At 42.2% G+C, this 16,168-nt stretch overlaps 5 protein-coding genes across 5 annotated transcripts; 1 reads left to right on the top strand and 4 right to left on the bottom strand.

Annotated features, from left to right (window-relative positions):
• Positions 1-415: 415 nt before the first annotated feature.
• CGCS363_v011099 (Vegetative incompatibility protein HET-E-1) lies at positions 416-2,251 on the bottom strand (the record flags this gene model as incomplete). Its single annotated transcript, XM_036642948.1, has 6 exons — positions 416-995; positions 1,047-1,071; positions 1,126-1,299; positions 1,356-1,595; positions 1,646-1,838; positions 1,883-2,251. The coding sequence occupies 6 exons, from the start codon at positions 2,249-2,251 to the stop codon at positions 416-418; spliced, it is 1,581 nt and encodes a 526-aa protein (XP_036492224.1).
• A 4,819-nt stretch (positions 2,252-7,070) lies between these two features.
• On the top strand, positions 7,071-7,358 carry CGCS363_v011098 (uncharacterized protein; the record flags this gene model as incomplete). The annotated part of the gene is made up of 1 exon (XM_036642947.1): positions 7,071-7,358. The coding sequence occupies one exon, from the start codon at positions 7,071-7,073 to the stop codon at positions 7,356-7,358; it is 288 nt and encodes a 95-aa protein (XP_036492450.1).
• Positions 7,359-7,539: 181 nt separating this feature from the next.
• CGCS363_v011097 (uncharacterized protein) lies at positions 7,540-8,610 on the bottom strand (the record flags this gene model as incomplete). The annotated part of the gene is made up of 1 exon (XM_036642946.1): positions 7,540-8,610. The coding sequence occupies one exon, from the start codon at positions 8,608-8,610 to the stop codon at positions 7,540-7,542; it is 1,071 nt and encodes a 356-aa protein (XP_036491925.1).
• Positions 8,611-10,960: 2,350 nt separating this feature from the next.
• LIP1-1 (Lipase 1) lies at positions 10,961-12,802 on the bottom strand (the record flags this gene model as incomplete). Its single annotated transcript, XM_036642945.1, has 3 exons — positions 10,961-12,123; positions 12,193-12,424; positions 12,485-12,802. The coding sequence occupies 3 exons, from the start codon at positions 12,800-12,802 to the stop codon at positions 10,961-10,963; spliced, it is 1,713 nt and encodes a 570-aa protein (XP_036492006.1).
• A 1,075-nt stretch (positions 12,803-13,877) lies between these two features.
• On the bottom strand, positions 13,878-16,150 carry CGCS363_v011095 (uncharacterized protein; the record flags this gene model as incomplete). Its single annotated transcript, XM_036642944.1, has 4 exons — positions 13,878-13,957; positions 14,045-14,303; positions 14,367-15,641; positions 15,692-16,150. The coding sequence occupies 4 exons, from the start codon at positions 16,148-16,150 to the stop codon at positions 13,878-13,880; spliced, it is 2,073 nt and encodes a 690-aa protein (XP_036492212.1).
• Between the last annotated feature and the right edge of the window lie 18 nt (positions 16,151-16,168).

The following is a 16,168-nucleotide window of genomic DNA, read 5'->3' as shown; positions in this document are numbered from 1 at the left end:
AGATATGAACGTATGGAGTGGTGACTGAAATGGACTGTTTCGCTTCCGTCTTCCACCTGTATTAGATTTTCACACCAGGCTGGAAGGTGGTTGATTCCGTTCACGTGCCCACTTTGTTGGGAGCTTGACTGGTTGATCTTTATGTTGAGCACCTCGGAGAGCTGCTCTAGTGCCAAAGGTTGACGGGCAGCCGCAGTCCATTTGAAGACACTGCAGACAATCTCAGTGTTTCCATTTGCTTCAATCCGTTGCAGAACTCTATCAAAGGTGTCTGGAAGGTTTCTTGGGATGTTCAACAACGCTTGTCGAATATCTGCATCGCTTCTCCTCGTGGAGATATCCTCAATTGTGAGGTAAACCCACAGGAACCTGGGTCGTTAAATTTCAACACAAACCGATGAGATGATGAGTGTACTCACATTCCTTCACCTCCAAGACTGATGAGATGCAGTATTTCATCGATCAAGGTTGGGTCGCCGACACTCCAGTCTCCCCTTTCCTGTTTCTCCCACAGTATTGCTCGAGCAAACAAAGCCAGATCGCGATTCGTCTCGTCAGAGCCAACAACGACACGTGACACAGATGACAGAGAGCCGATGAGAAGTTCCGTAATGCTGTCTCTGGCGGAAATGACTGTTTTGATTCTTCCTTTCAAGCATCTCTGTCCGAGAGATGATAAGAAATTCAAAACTGAATATTGGGTCGTCGAGGTACACTCATCAAAGCCGTCGATGACAAAAAAACAGTCGTCTAGCAGTGCGACCTGGTGTAGAATAAGGTCCAAGAGAGATTCGTCGTCAAACATGAGGGCGTCGGATTCCTGCATGAGCTCCAATATGCTGTCGTCTATTGACGCTCGGGCCACAGTTTGATGGACAAGAGAACGAACGATGGTCTCGGAACTTTGGCTATGGACATCGTCGAAGCGAACGAAGAAGAACGAAATTGCTTGTCTGTCTGTCTTCTTCCTCATGATGTAATCGATGATATTTGCGCTTTTCTTTTGTCAGTATTCCGTAGACTCATACAATTGCTAGGCTACTCACGTGAGTACGGTCTTTCCAGAGCCAACTAGAAGAGCTTTATTAGTCGGCTGGGGATAACGACAAAGTTAGAAACACTTACTTTTGCCCGCAACATTGAGAACAGCAGAAGAATCGTTCCGATACCAGTCCTGGAATTGCTGGGTGTCAAAAACCCATTGGGCTGTTCCCTTGTGGCGCTTAGATCTGGCGTTTCGATATGCCGATTCATAGTTGGACAAAGGCAGCTTCTTCAGCAGTGATTGCCACTTGTGTACTAGAAGAGATTCCTGATATCAGTTTATAATCGTGCAGTGATGGAGAGAATCGCACATTTGAGCCGGGCTTCGCCGTCTTTCTTTACCCTCTCGATATTCTTATTTGATTTCCAAGCCCGGTTCAAAAGATTTTTCTCATTCTTGCGGTGCTCAACTTGACTTAGTTGATCATGTTGGGTCTTTATAAGTTCGATCTCGTCCTTCGCTTGGTTGGCCGCAGCGCGGATGTTGTCGACAGAAGGCCTAATTTTGGCCTCAAACGACGCTGTCAATGCCGCCCAAGCCTTTTCGTGCCCTAGATGGAGTTTAGTCATCTTCATGATCGATTTTGTCTTTTTTACATACATGGCAGTCGAGTCAAGTTCACAATCTCCGTGCAGCAAGTGACAATGGCGAGATGGAAATTGCATATGCATTTCTTGAGTTGATCCGAGTTCGGAAAGAGTTTCTCGTAGGCAGTGAACTGCGGTATCAGGTGATCGAACCCAGATAAGAGGTCCGTAAACCTTTGAAAATAAGTAGTAAAGTTGATCAAGACCTTTCAAGTCAGTATCAGTTATATAATGACGATGCAGTACTAACCATGAATGTCAGTTTCACGGTTCCCCAGATCAGAGCCGCAACCTGAGGGTTTGAGGACACATAAGTCTCAATGACTTGTCCAAAGCTCTGAACAGTCTGCAAAAGTGAGCAGAGCTTGGTAGCGACGACTCGGCCCCTCCGAACCGGGTCTAGTTCATCTAATTCCAAGGTGAACTTGAAAGCAGCATCTGCGTCATTTAACCCCGACTTCTGTGCCTGGAGCCTTTTGCGCTCATCATCCGTAAGGATTGCCCCGAACTGCGATAAAGCAATTTCGAGACCTGTTGCTGGGTCGGCTCTGCCACCTGGACTTGGCGATCGACGGGACAGAGCCTGACTTGTTGAGCTGGATGGAAGAGATAGACTCATTTCTGAGCGGCCAGGAACACGTGAAAGGCATGAAGCTGGAACATTGCAGCGTTCAGTAAGGCTCAGCCTTGTTCGAAAGACGCGCTGTGCCGCATCTATTCCCCGCTTCTCAAAACCCATCTCTGATTCGTTACTCGCAAGGCGTCTGTCTCAGCTGTTTTCGCCCCCAAGATTGATTAGAGTAAGCAGCGAGATTAATTTGATTAACAGGATTCGTGCGTTTAGCGAGTTTGTTTTCTGCATTGCAATTGGACAGGCAGAATGGCAGATGGTGGTCGCGTTGTCATTGCTGCTCGCTGACGAGATCGTCGTAGAAGCACTATGGCTGCATCCCAAGTGAATCTGTTGGTCGACAAGGTAGTCTTTCGTGGTGAATTGTCGCAATGCTGCAATTTGATAAACTTCTTATTAGACCAGGGGTTGGGAGGAGAAAAGAGAGCATTGCACCTGCGTGGCATCCCAGTAAGGGAACCAACAGCCATATCACCCGACATTTCACGTGTTTTTCCAACAAACAATCAGGCAACAACCAACCTCCGGGAATCATGTCGGGAGAGAAAGGTCGGAAAGCCTTACGCCAACCTTTATTTTCACGAATGCAAATGTCAGTCATACTTCTCGGTACGATTGTTGCCGCCTGGCTAGGGGCGTGCTTTTTCTTGTCCTCCAACTACTTTTTCCAGAAGACTCGTTCATTTGAAATTTGGGCCATGGGTGCCAAAAACAGTATTCCGGACCATATCCTTCGTCAGGAAGACTACACCTACAATATGGGTGGAGAAACTTACATTGAGTTGGATCCCGAAAGCTCTAAGGTGCGGTCATCATTCGGCCTGGGCCCGGGCGCAAGGGTCCAAGGTTGGCCAAGCAAGGGCGGCACATACGTTCTCAGGGACTGCGTCCGCCTTAAGCTCGATTTTCTCGAAGTGGATCGCTTCAAGCCCTCTCAACGCTCAGATGATTAAGAGGAAGAGGACGCCTATTATAAAAGACAGCGCTGAATACTAATTAATTAAGCTAAGATAAGGCCTCTAACTTAACTAATTAACTGATTTTTTACTTAAATCTTACTTAATTTAACTATTTTGATTTAATCTTAATAAAATTACCTATTTAGGAAGTTAGTAAAGCTTTTATAATATATTAATAAGCTAGAAACTTATATTATATAGTATTTTAATATTATTTTACTTTCTATTAACCCTTCTTTTTAAAATAATACTTATTAATAGTAATACTACTATTTTAAACCTAATTCTAAAAATACTATATCTCTTTAAATAATAATAGCTTTATTAATAGTTTTTATAATATTAATATTAGTTTAGTAAAGTTAAATACTTTTTTATAGTTAGTTATTATTATTAAGATAGTAAAAATATTAAAAGTAAGTTTATTAAGCGTTAAGAAGGTCTATTAATATAAAATCTACTACTAAATAGGATTATTAATAAGCTAAATAACTAAAAAAGTAAAATATTTCTCTAACTTATTAACTTTATTAATAATAGTATTATAAAAACTACTATCTAACTATTAATTATAATTAGAGTTTTTAAGCTTTAGAAGTATTATAATTAATATAAATAGCTTTTATAGAAACTCTTAATAAACTAATCTATTAATATAAATAGCTATCTTAATATATTATTACTTTTAATACTCTTAAAAACCTTTTTTAGTAATTTAAAGCTACTTATAAGTCTTTTAAATATTCTAATACTTTTTAAGCTATTATAAACCTCTATTAAAGTATAATATTATAGTAGTAATATAAAAAGGAGATTCTCTAAGCTTTTTATAGTAATTATTAAGTATTTACTAGCTATTAATAATTAATAAATATATAAATATATAAGAAGTAAAGTTAATAGTTTAAAGGAGGTATAATAATATAGTAATATATTTAAACTATAAATAAGTAAGAATACTATTAATTAATAAAGTTTATAAAATTAATACTTAGCTAAATTAATATAATACTTTTATTAATTAAGATTATTATAATAAAAAACTTTAGGATATTTATAAAGTTATAAAATTAATCTCTTCTTAAGTAGAAGTATTATAAAGCTTATATTAATCCTTAAATTAATCTAAAAAATACTTAAAGCTTATTAAGATCTCTTAAAGTTAACTATACTTATTACTCTTACTTTAGCTTTTATATTACTTAGTTTATAAATAGAGAGGTTTAAATATCTTATTTAACTTAATAAGAACTTATTAATCTTTATTAATTAGGATATCTTTATTAGGGATATAATTATCCTTATTCTTAAGTTCTAAAAAGTAATATATATAACTAATAATCTAGCTATATTTAAGTAAGGTATAGTAAATTATATTATATATTAAGTTTTATTAAGTAGTATTACTTAATATTAGATTTAGCTTTTATAATAACTCCTCTTATAGAGTAAAAGTATACTTATTATTATTAGCTTTATTATTAATAAATAAGAAAATTTCTAAGCGTTATAATAATAATTTAATATACTTAATAATATTCTAAAGCTTACTAATAGGTCCTTTAGTCCTTTAATAAGCTAGGTCCTCTTAGATCTTATTAATATTAATAAGATAGTTAGATTTTTATTTAAATACCTCTTTATTAACTCTATAAATAATAATATAACTAATAAGGTTAAAAATATAGCTATAGTATTAAATTTAATAATATTAAGTGTCTATTTCTATATATAAATATAAAATAACCCTGTATAGCGCAGTGGTATGCGCCTAGCAGGCCTATGCGTTACCTAAACGTATAGGTGTTAGTTTAATCCTAGCTACAGGAACCCCTTTTCCTCTCTTCTGATTAGTTAAGGACCTGCTGTAAAATATAGGTCCCTCTCTTAAGGGACCTATATATATAGTGGGGCACTAACGGCCTCTAGCTAATCATTATATAGTATAGTGTACGTATTATCTACTTTATCGTGTACTGCGCTTGCGGCCTGAGTTTTCTTCCTATAAAGGGTTTCTTAGCAGCGCGTAGCTTAGTATTAAGTATTAGTATAGAGTATTAGGGCTATAAGCCCTATAGTATAGATTAAACAGAGGGGGAAGTACCTTCATACCTACCCTTAAATATAAAATAAATAGATATAAAGCCTTAATATAAATATTATTAATATTAATATTATTAAAAACTATAACGCTAATCTTATTAAGTAAGTATTAATTTCTTATAACTATATATATTATAATAGTAATATTCTCACTAAAGTAAGTATTAAGTTAATAATAGAAACCTAAAAGATATTATATTTATCTACTTAATTAGTTAATAAAGTAGCTAAAGATAGTAATAATAGTATATTAATTAGGAGAAATCTATAAGTTAAATAATATATAAACTTTTATAAGAGCTTTTTATATTTCTTATTTAATTTATTACTTCTTAAAGTTATAAAGTTATTAAAATTAATCCTTCTAATTAGTTTTTAACTAATATATCTAAACGTTAATATTATAATTAAATAGGGTAAGTATATACTATATATACTAATTACTAAATATTATAAAAAAGTTATTAATATTAATAAAGAAGCTTATAGCTAGTTTTTTAATTTATATAGTTTTCTACTTAAATATAGTAATAGAGAGAGATTAATAATACTTAGATAGAGTACTAAAGTTATTAGAATTATTAATAGATATATTATTAATTTTATAGATATTTTAAAAAATAGAGTAATTATACTTAAAGTATTAAATAGGGTTAGAAATAGTTATAATATTAAATAGTTAATTAAGAGTCCTTATTTTATTATAATATTAATAAACTTAATAAGTACTTCTTTTTATACTATTAAGTATAATCTTAAAGATAAATATATTTTTATTAGTAATCTAAAAAGTATAACTTTAACTCCTTTTTTTTAAAATAGTATTAATATTAATAAATTATTAACTTTTCTATATAATATAAAATAAAGTTTTAAGAGTATTATATATAGCTAAGTTAATAGTTAATATATTATTAGTAGTAATAAATAATATATAAATCTAAGTAGTAATTCTATAAAGAGATAATACCTTATACTTAATAAAGTAATTAATATATTAATTATAAACTAATAGAAGTATCTTAATAATAAGTAAGAGGTTAAAAAAGATATTAAGAAGTATATATAAATAGGATTTTAAGATATAGTAATAATAATAATAGTAGTAATAATAATAATAGTAATACTAATAGTAATATTAAAAAAAGGTTATTTTTAAAAACTAATAAAGAGGTTAAAAAATAAACTTTTTTTAAACTTTAATAAGAAAGCTAAAAATATATTAATCTAATAGTATAATAAAAAGTATATTTTTAGTATTTCTAATACTTTTTAATAATATTAACCTTATTATTAAGAAGTATTTAGCTTTATTTTATTATTTATTAGTATAAAAGTATTATTAAACTAATATTAATAACTACTTACTTTTTTTTTTTTTAGAAATATATTATAATAAGACCTAATAAGTTAATAGTAAATCTACTATATAAGGAATTATAGAGATATTAGTTTAAAACTAACTTAAATTATTAATTATAATATAAAAACTTAAAAAGTTATAACTTTAAGCTACTAAAAAAGAATATCTAATTAACTTTTTTATTTTTTATTAAATCTTTTAAAAATTCTAATTAGTTTAGAAGCTGGATTTTTATTCTTCTAAGTAATATCGTTTTATTAAGCCTAATTAAGCTAATAGTGCTATTAGCTTAATTAATTGACTATCTGAATAGCCTCAATTTAATTAGTTAATTAATTGATTAATTGATTCGGCTTGGTTGGTATGCTGCGCTGGTGAAAGAATGCGCAAGCTGGGCGCGACTTGGTGGAAGAGTGACCAGGCTCTTGCCGTTGCTGAGCTCTTTGGGGCGAAGGAAAAGAAGCATTTGCAAGACCCAGTCATCATCGCCGGATGGCCCGCGAACGGCGGTGTCTGGGTGCTTACGAAACCTCGAATAGAAGCGATCAAGATGGGGACGGGGATTATCAAGCTGGCGAAGGATATGGAAGAGCGGTGTCGTTTGATCAAAGAATTTGGTGGTACTTTCTACGAAGACGCAAAGAAATGTCCTGATCTAGATCTTGCTTGAGATGCTAAAATCTTCGGTGCCGCTGAAGGAGGTTCTGCGCTGTATGTCGTGTCATCCGTCAACGAATGGTCTTCAGGCCGTGATTTTCGCGAGAGGCGGTGTGGATTTGGCTCCTACCGAGACAAATAAAACCTCTGAAATGCCCGACTAAATAGCCTACGTATATCTGTTCTTCCTATTTCTAAGCTTTTCGCACTTTAAAAGAGCAAGATACTTTCCCCGTTACAACGCCTGCAGTGTTTACTCGCTGAAGGTCTTGGAAACCCGCAAGTGCCTGTCTCTTCTCTTCTGAACCAATACCAAGCTGCTTCAGTGTTTCCATCACAGCAACATAAAGAATCTCTTCGTTGCCATCCTCAACCTTCACAGCAATTCCGATGCCAGAGGTTGCTCCCAACCGCCGAGTATCGTCCGATTCTCTTACGGCGACACCGTAACAGCCATCCGCCCCTAACTTGCCAACGACCGCGCCTTCGTACTTGAGCATCAGCTCTGTACAGAAGCGTCCCTCACCTCCAACTATCTCTGGGAAGCGCCACATAGCTTCATATATCTTTGCCAAGTGTCTAGTCCTCTGGCTGACCGAGGAGCTATCGCGAGCAACTAGGTCAGCTGCGTCCGCGAGGACCGCATAGAGATGACTGATATTGCTGAGAGGTAGAGCCGGTGCAGGAAGATTGCAACCATCAGTTCCCCATTTGATCTCGCTCGGGCCCAGACCGCTCAGCTCATCGAAGGTGCGTCTGACGCGTTTCTGGACTTCGTGCTGGGGCAAGTGGTACTCTTCATCATTGCCAAGTGCTTTGGCGCCCGCAAGCATGGCAACATGTTTTGCAGAGCAATTGTTGCAAAGAGGGCCGGGAACAAAACATTGCCTAATCCATTCCTTGTTGACAACCTCGGACATGGCCGCGTGGCCACCGCAACGCATCTGCTTTTCTTCGGCCTGGATCTTAGCAAGCATCGAACGCCCTCGCTGAACATGGCGTTCCTCGCTGCTGTGTGATGAGCACATAAGCGCTAGATCCGCATCGTCGAATCCAAACCTATCGAAGCCTTCTATCTCGAGGAGAGCAAGTATTTGAACTGGCTTCGCGGCTGATCGTGCAAGTGTCATGCGTGACGGTCTGCCTACGGCATACAGGAGGTTGCCGCTGGCGTCAGTGACTGCGGCATGGATGCGGTGGATGTTTTCGATTATGCCGCCCCGGTCGGAGGAAATACAGTCGTCTTGCAACTCGGATCTCGTCATTACGTCTTCGCACGAATTAGATCCAAGATGTAAGGGTCAGAAAGAGGTCTGTTTTGGCGTTTGGGGGTCGAGAAACGAAGCCTAGGTATAACCGAATGACGAATGGTAGAGTCTACGTGTATCCTGCGCTCGCTGAGTCTTTGACATCGCAGCTTTTATCTTGTTAGTGCCTCGATGCTCATAATCAGTATGGGGGTCTCATGGAAAATTGTTTGACAACTCATTCTTGCGGAGCAGTGCCGCAGTCGAGATATTTGGCCGCCGGCGAGCAAGGATTAGTTTTGATTAGTTTTGAAGCCCGGCAGCATGCAGAAAGTTTCGTTCAAATTCCATTGTCCCACAAAGATATTGGCTGAACATGAGAGACCATTGCGGAACGGTTGTCGCCGCATACAAGCAAAACCTCGGAGTTATGTGAGTCATTCTGTGATTACGGCCGAGCTCTAACTCCACGTTGAACACATTGGGTTTAGACGCCGTGAGATATTGCAACTTACGGCAACTGTTGCGTGTTGCACTTTGAAGACGGTCATGGGCGTAGGCTTCTCGGCATTGGTCGGAGAGCGAGAGTAGCCCGATGAATAGGAGAGCTCGGAGAGCCCAACGTTTTGTTTGGTCACAGCACGTCCCACTACCAAGCTAATACAGAAATAATCTTGTGTCATAAACGCCTTTATGGCTTCACAGCCTCTGATAGGCGATTACATCCAGTTAAACTTTGAGGCTTCACAACTGATTGGTCTCTAATAAAAACAAGAGTCACAGCATGTGCTGTTGCTCGCATTTGCCCCACACGTAGGGCGTACGCGCTACATGAGCCTCCCGGAGTTGACAAGCAAGCTGTAGGCCGGGCGGGAGCCGGCGGGACACGGCGGCTTTACCGCTGTGGCTCCGCAGAGAAGCTAAATTCAAGTATAATGCCCGGGGACTAAAGTTAGTGACCGGTAGCTCGAATCAGTAGCAGTGGCACGGCAAATTACGGAGTCAACGCTTTCGGTTCTTCCGTAAATTGAGCGTTTGCCCCCGCCGCCGGCCGGCGGCGGCAGGTATGGGTCTTCGTCGGTCATACACTCCACGTCGGGCCGGGACCTCTGGTTGCATGTGGTAGGACCGCGGCAATTCTCCTTACACCAGATCAATTCCTTCTTGGCAGCATTGGCAGATCTACTTCGACTGTCGAGTCATAGACTTCTAATTACGAATGATTCACAAAGCAGAATTGAGGCCTTCAACTATCTTGGCAGAGTTTAAAAAGCCTGTAAGCCCCTTGGTATTTTCACATTGCATGCGTCTCCAACCATCCAGCACTTCTTTCACAAACTTACAATCATGTTCATTTCATCAGCTCACGCGGAAGCGCGCATTCCTGTCCTGCGACAACTGATCCGCGACTACCCTCTCGGCGTCCTCACAACCGCCATCCCTTCCGACAACCATCCTCTCATCCTAGCTAGCCACGTTCCTTTCGTCCTGGACGTTGACGATGAGTCAGACGATGAAGAGCTGGGTCGGCTGAGGGGACACTTGGCTCGCCAAAACCCCCAAAGCAAGGCAATGATCGAAGCCGTCCAATCCTCGAACGATTTCTCAACCACGCTTGAACAAGAAGTCCTCGTCCTCTTCACCGCCGCGCCTCATCACTACGTCACGCCCAAGTTCTACACCGACCAAGCCCACGACTGCCAAGGTAGTTCCTACATGGAACTACGCCGCTGTTCAAGCGTACGGTCGCGCTACCATCCACTTTGACTCCAAGTCAGACACAGCGTCAAGCTTTCTTTCGAAGCAGATTGACGATCTGTCTCGGCACACAGAGACTTCGGTCATGGATTATACGGGAAAGGGGGACAGGCCCGGACCGTGGAAGGTGGCGGACGCACCTGAGCGGTACATTGAGCTAATGAAGAAGAATATCATTGGCATTGAAATTGTCATTGACCGTTTGGAAGGAAAGTTCAAGATGAGCCAGGAGATGCGGAAAGGTGACCGGGAGGGGGTGATTCGTGGGTTTCAGAGCCTAGACTCTGAGGGAGGCCAGGTTATGGCTAGCTTGGTTAAGGAGCGTAGTGACTTGAAGGAGTCTGTAAAGCAGTAAAGTATACTCTAGTACTTTGACACTATGGACCTTCACTTCGAGTTATCTTCCTCAGGAATTGAAGTAGAGATGGCACAGCAATCTCGAGCTTGGTGGTTACCTCGGGCTCAAGAACTCGATCTGTTCCCAAACTGAAATGTTGAAAGTGATCGGAGGAACAGGTCTGCGGAAGAATTGAGCTAGTCTTCTTTACATTGCCGTAGTCGAGTTTGGCCGGAGACCTCAACCACGAGGTGTTGCTTTTAGTTTCTAAAGCTACCGATGATATACTTCCAATGCATGTTGGTTGATCAATTCAATGCCCTCCTTTCGAAAGTCGTCTACCTCTGTATGACTTGTGACATTGGCATCGAAAACGAGATTTGTCGAGCTCTCCACAGAGTATTTCGGCCAAGCATCAACATTCGCCGGCCTTCCTGACCAGGGATTCGGATCAAGATCGCTTATGAAACTCGCCCAGCTGCTCGACATAAACCTTGCCAGTTCAAAGTGGCTCTCTGGCATCCCGTCAAATGGCAAAATGTCCGGCCTGTACCCAGCACCTAGGTAGTTGCGAAACATATATCCGATTTCTTTGAAGTGACCTGCGCCAACTTCAGGCGGAACACCATGCGGAATAGTGTTAAACCGATAGGAATAGGCGTCTAGTCCGTTACTAGCCCATGTCGTGGCTGTCTGTCGACGTGCAGCGATGAAGTAGACATCGCCCCAGTATGAAGCGCTACGGCGGAATTGCGCTCCATACGGTGGTCCTGGACGCTGTTGCCCGAGACTTGCGACCACATTCACTGAGAGATCATCAGGATACGCCTGTAAGATCTCATCCTGAAAAGATGATGGAAGGCTCGCGAGCGTGGCCTTAAAGTCTTCAGTGGTGTTGATGCCTTGCGGGCCGAGAGAGGCCCCTTCATCACTGTTCGCTCCGGTGATAATTGGTACACGTACAAACTCACCGCGCTGTAGGTGTACGCTGCCGTAGTTTTGAACGATATCTCCATCAATGATCGGGCCCAGGTTTCCGTGCGCCAAGTACAAGTCACCCAAAGTGGCGTTCAGCTGTTCGAAGGAAACTTGCCGCAAGCATTGTACACTGTCTAACGTGCCGTTGCACCCTGTCTTCGCAACAACTTCGTCGAATTGGGACTGGTAGACATTGTTTCCATTCTGGGCTGCGTAGAAAATGGGATTCCCAGACTGCAGTATCGCCGCTCGAAAGAGGCTGTCGTTTCTCCCGGCGTACCCAGTCAAATGCAAACCGACACTTGCACCACCAGCCGATTCTCCGAATATGGTGACTTCAGTACTGTCGCCTCCGAATGCCGCGATGTTCTCTTGCACCCAATGCATTGCGAGGCGCTGATCCCTCAAGCCGATGTTCGTCAAACCCTCGCTAGCAAATTCATTGGAATTCAAGAAGCCTGAAAATGGCCGCGCATTAGCAAAGGTCTAGGATTGGGTTTTCGGTGAATATCTTGTGCAGAACATACCCCATGCGTGTAGGCGGTAGTTGATTGAGACGCCAATGAATGGCTTCCCGATCTTGACCGATTGGTCTACGAGAAAAGAGAGGTTGTAGCGTTGGTCGCCGCCACCGCCATTGGTGAAGCCACCGCCATGAATCCAGAGACCGACTGGAAGAGTGCTTTCAGAGTACCCTGAAGGACGCACAATGTTGAGTGTAAGACAATCTTCTGACTGACTGTAGAACGTTTGGTCGAGCTAGATACGCTCTTGTCAGCCATCTTGATAACCAACATGTAGGTAAGTGGGACGAAATACACCGTATCCAACGCATAACGATGAGTAGTTGAAAGCTTGGCGGGTGCCCTCCCAAGTTTCGTTCAAAGATTGCGCTTGCTGAAACCGCAGGTCCCCAGTTGGAGGCTGCGCGTAGGGTATGCCAAGGAAGAAGTCTTGATTGTATTCTGCAGAATACCGGCCCACATAGGTGCCATTCTTAAGCTGTGCTAACGGCTCCTGCGAGGCGCCGCCTGCAACTATCGTGCAAAGAGAAAGCGTCTGTAGCAAACCAGCGGTGGACCACATCTCGTCAAACAGCCATCGGAATACTAGAATGAAGGTTTCGTAGGAAAACATTGCTACTTATGAGCGAAATCTCACCGCTTAAATCAGTGAAATCGTCTCTTTTGTCTCTCACTGCCATTATGGAAGACGTTTCCCGGCACAGATTCCCATCGGCAGTTGACTGAGGCAATTTACTGGGGTTGTGACTCGCCAGTTCGGCTGCAGCTATCGCGGCTATGAGGGGAACCTCACCAATTGTGGAGAATGGCCTACCAATGGTGTTTTTAACTCGCATTCGGTTTCCCACCGCTCGACGATGCCGGGTTCCTTCGGGTCATCTTATGACGGCTAAATGCGATTAGAGCCATCGTTTTGCGTGAGCCTGGTTCGCGATGCGCAACATATCCTTGAATATCTTCCCCGGGAAAGCTTCGGCGAAGATAGCTCAAATAAAGCTAAGCGGGTCGGTTGCATTGCAGCACATGGGTACCATTCTTCTCCCATAGCGTCTCTTAAGGCGATCCTCATTACGGATACCTCACCCCAGTTCAACTTCCCTTCAGCATTGTGTCGTCCGCCGTAAGGATTATGTGACTAGTGATCCAACACCCAGTCTATTGACCCGTAGGAACTTCGACAGATCATTAGGTTTTGGAACTTATAGTCTTGCCTTTGCCTGCCTTGACAGCTTCAACGATCTTTTCGATCCCTGGACCCATGACCACGAGAGTCAAAACACAGCCAGGCAGAGGAGGGGGCGAGGGCGCGAGAAACCAGCCCCCCTAGCTCGCAACTTCTTGATGAACTACCCAGACAAATTCGACATACCCTTCTGCGATGAGGTTATCATACTTGACATCTGCCCATACATACGGGCTACATTGGATGGAAATATGACCGCGGGAAAGGGGTCAAGGTGAGTGTATTAAATTATATGAGCTGTATCTGATGAAATAATTGGTCTGCAAGTTAATTAGACGAGTACAGGAAATCATACACCGAAATCTAGTTGTTTTAATCATCTTGCTTTCGATCCTCGCTCTTCACTTTATTACCAGATATAAAGGCATGGCGAACGGGAACGGTAAAAATACTCGTAATTGAGCTTGGGAGAGTCTTCATGATCACCAACCTGCGGACCCGTACTTTACAAATCGTCCGGGTTCCCCTCATCAGAGGCGTGAAGATGAAGACTCTCGACCTCATTCCCAACGATATCCGCATTGTCTGAGTATACTGTTAGAAGACCTTTTATCAAATTATGCTCATTGATAATTGAGTGTTTCAAAGCAATATCAAACGCGAGTGACTGACCATTTCTCTCTTCCTCGCGTTGTTTCTCGTTTTGATCGTCCACTGAGTCGATGTTGCTCTCACTATATCTGAACCTGTTCATCAGGGGCCGACTATCAGGGTCAAGAACACTCTTTTCTCTATGCTCAATGTCCTTGCTCGTCTCCATAGAGTCACGCCTTGCGGGCAAGATGTTTGTCGCAGGCTTCTGAGGCATCAATTCAGCTTGATCAGCCTCGTTGGAAAGGTTTGCTGATATCAGTCTTCTTGGACGTTGTTCCTTTAACAAAATCAGTTCATTGTTTGGAGAAGTTTCTTCTTCGCTCGTTGTTGGCCCTCTGACAGTACGTAGGCTTTGCCTCTGGCTTCCCACAGACGACGAGCTATCGTTATCAGCGTCTTCATCATCGCTGGAGAGAAGCTCAAATGAGAGGGAATTGCCGTAGTGAATGCTGCTTTTTATGGCGTGATTGCTGGTTTGTCGAGCGTTTTTCTTAGCTGGATGTGTTTTTTCGACGTGTGGATGCTGCGGAGGCGTCTCTTCGTCATGCGGGTTATGTTGTGTTTCATCATTCAGATCTTGTGCCCTTTTGAGATAGACCGTCTTTTCGTATGACCTAGTTGACAGTGCCCGGAGAATCATGAACCGGGCTTCCTGTAGGTTGGGGTCACATTCAGCATCTCCAAACTCTAGAAGGTCGCTCCGCAAATCATTGCTACCGTCTGGGGATCGCTTCAATATGTAACGATAAAGGTAGGCCCTCAATAGAGCCGTCCGATTCCCCACGGTGCGCCATAAGTTGCACAAGTCGATCGAATATCCCCCAGGATTCGGTGATGAGTATCCCAGCTGCTGTAGGCAAGCAGCTTCCAACAAGACATCGCCAAGGTCTCTCGCATTTCTTGCAACCATCAGGAGCGCCTTCTCCTGCCCGTATGAAAAGGTGACTGAAGCATCCGGCTGCCATTCCGGAGCCTCGTCTTCGATTGGCGTGTAGACAACAGTGTCATAAAAGCCTAGAAGTCCACGAAATGCACCCGCCCTGATCTGGGTTCCCCCTCGCAGCTTGAAAAGATACTTCGTAAGAGCAGCTTGCCCACAGCAGGCTGTATCGGTGTTCTTCTCCACTAGGACTTTGGTAGCAACCCATTGCAGGTAGGGCCGAGACTTCAGATTAAGGGGGTTCTGGCGCAGCACTTCAGTGGCGTAGTCGTGGGAGATCCTTAGATACATTTTGGCGGCCCGAAACTCATCGGAGTCCTCCAATGAATCTCCATGGACATACCGCTTGATGGCTTGGGCCAGGGCCCACATGGCGAACGCTGTGAAGATATCCAATAAAGCTAAGGATGTCACTTCATCTCCGGCAGCTCCTGCCCAGTGCTGTTGAATAACTTGAATAGCCCCTTTTGTGTTCTGGTTCTGCGAGGACAAATATTTGTTCAAAAGGCAATGAATCGTTTCCTCTGGCGACTTGGTAGCCAGAAGCCCGTAACACAGGTCTCTGAAGTCCCAAATGCGATCTTCATGGTGGAGATGTGCGTACAGCTCACCATATTCTTCTGCGGTATGCTCCCCGTGTTTGACAACACGCAGGTCGTTGATGAGACATTGCAACTGAACATTGGTCAGACAATCTTGACTTGGGCATCAGACAGGGAACTTACTTCAGTAGAGTCCAGTTTTGGCCAGTTTGTAAGCAACTTCCGAAGGTCTGGCGCCTGTTGCAATTTATCTTGCGGACAAACATCGTCATTCAATTGAAGGGCTCGCTCGCAAACAAGAAACCAGTTGGCAGATGCGACCTTCTCTACATTTCCTGGCGGGTACTCCCTTGCCAATTTGGTGAGCGTATGGATGTCTGAAATCTCCAATAAGAATTGACCATATTGGTCCAAGACGTATGCGTTGTCGATGCAGTTTTCGAGGTGCTCCTCGAAATATCTTTTTGCCTCATTGAAGTGCCCGATTCGTCTTAACTTCGAGAACTGTTCGAGCTCTTCTTCTATATCTTCAGTCACATCCATGTCCAAGTGCAATGTGATATCTCGACGATTCTTGGGGTCGACATGAACGTCCACAGGAGGGGATGGCTTGCTGGAGTGTAGTTCTTCCTCAGATTCCATGTCGTGTCTTCTCCGTGC

Source organism: Colletotrichum siamense, assembly GCF_013390195.1.
Source record: "Colletotrichum siamense strain Cg363 chromosome Unknown KSG_Cg363_contig07, whole genome shotgun sequence".
Classification (NCBI taxonomy): domain Eukaryota; kingdom Fungi; phylum Ascomycota; class Sordariomycetes; order Glomerellales; family Glomerellaceae; genus Colletotrichum; species Colletotrichum siamense.
This window is presented reverse-complemented; position numbering and strand designations above follow the sequence as displayed.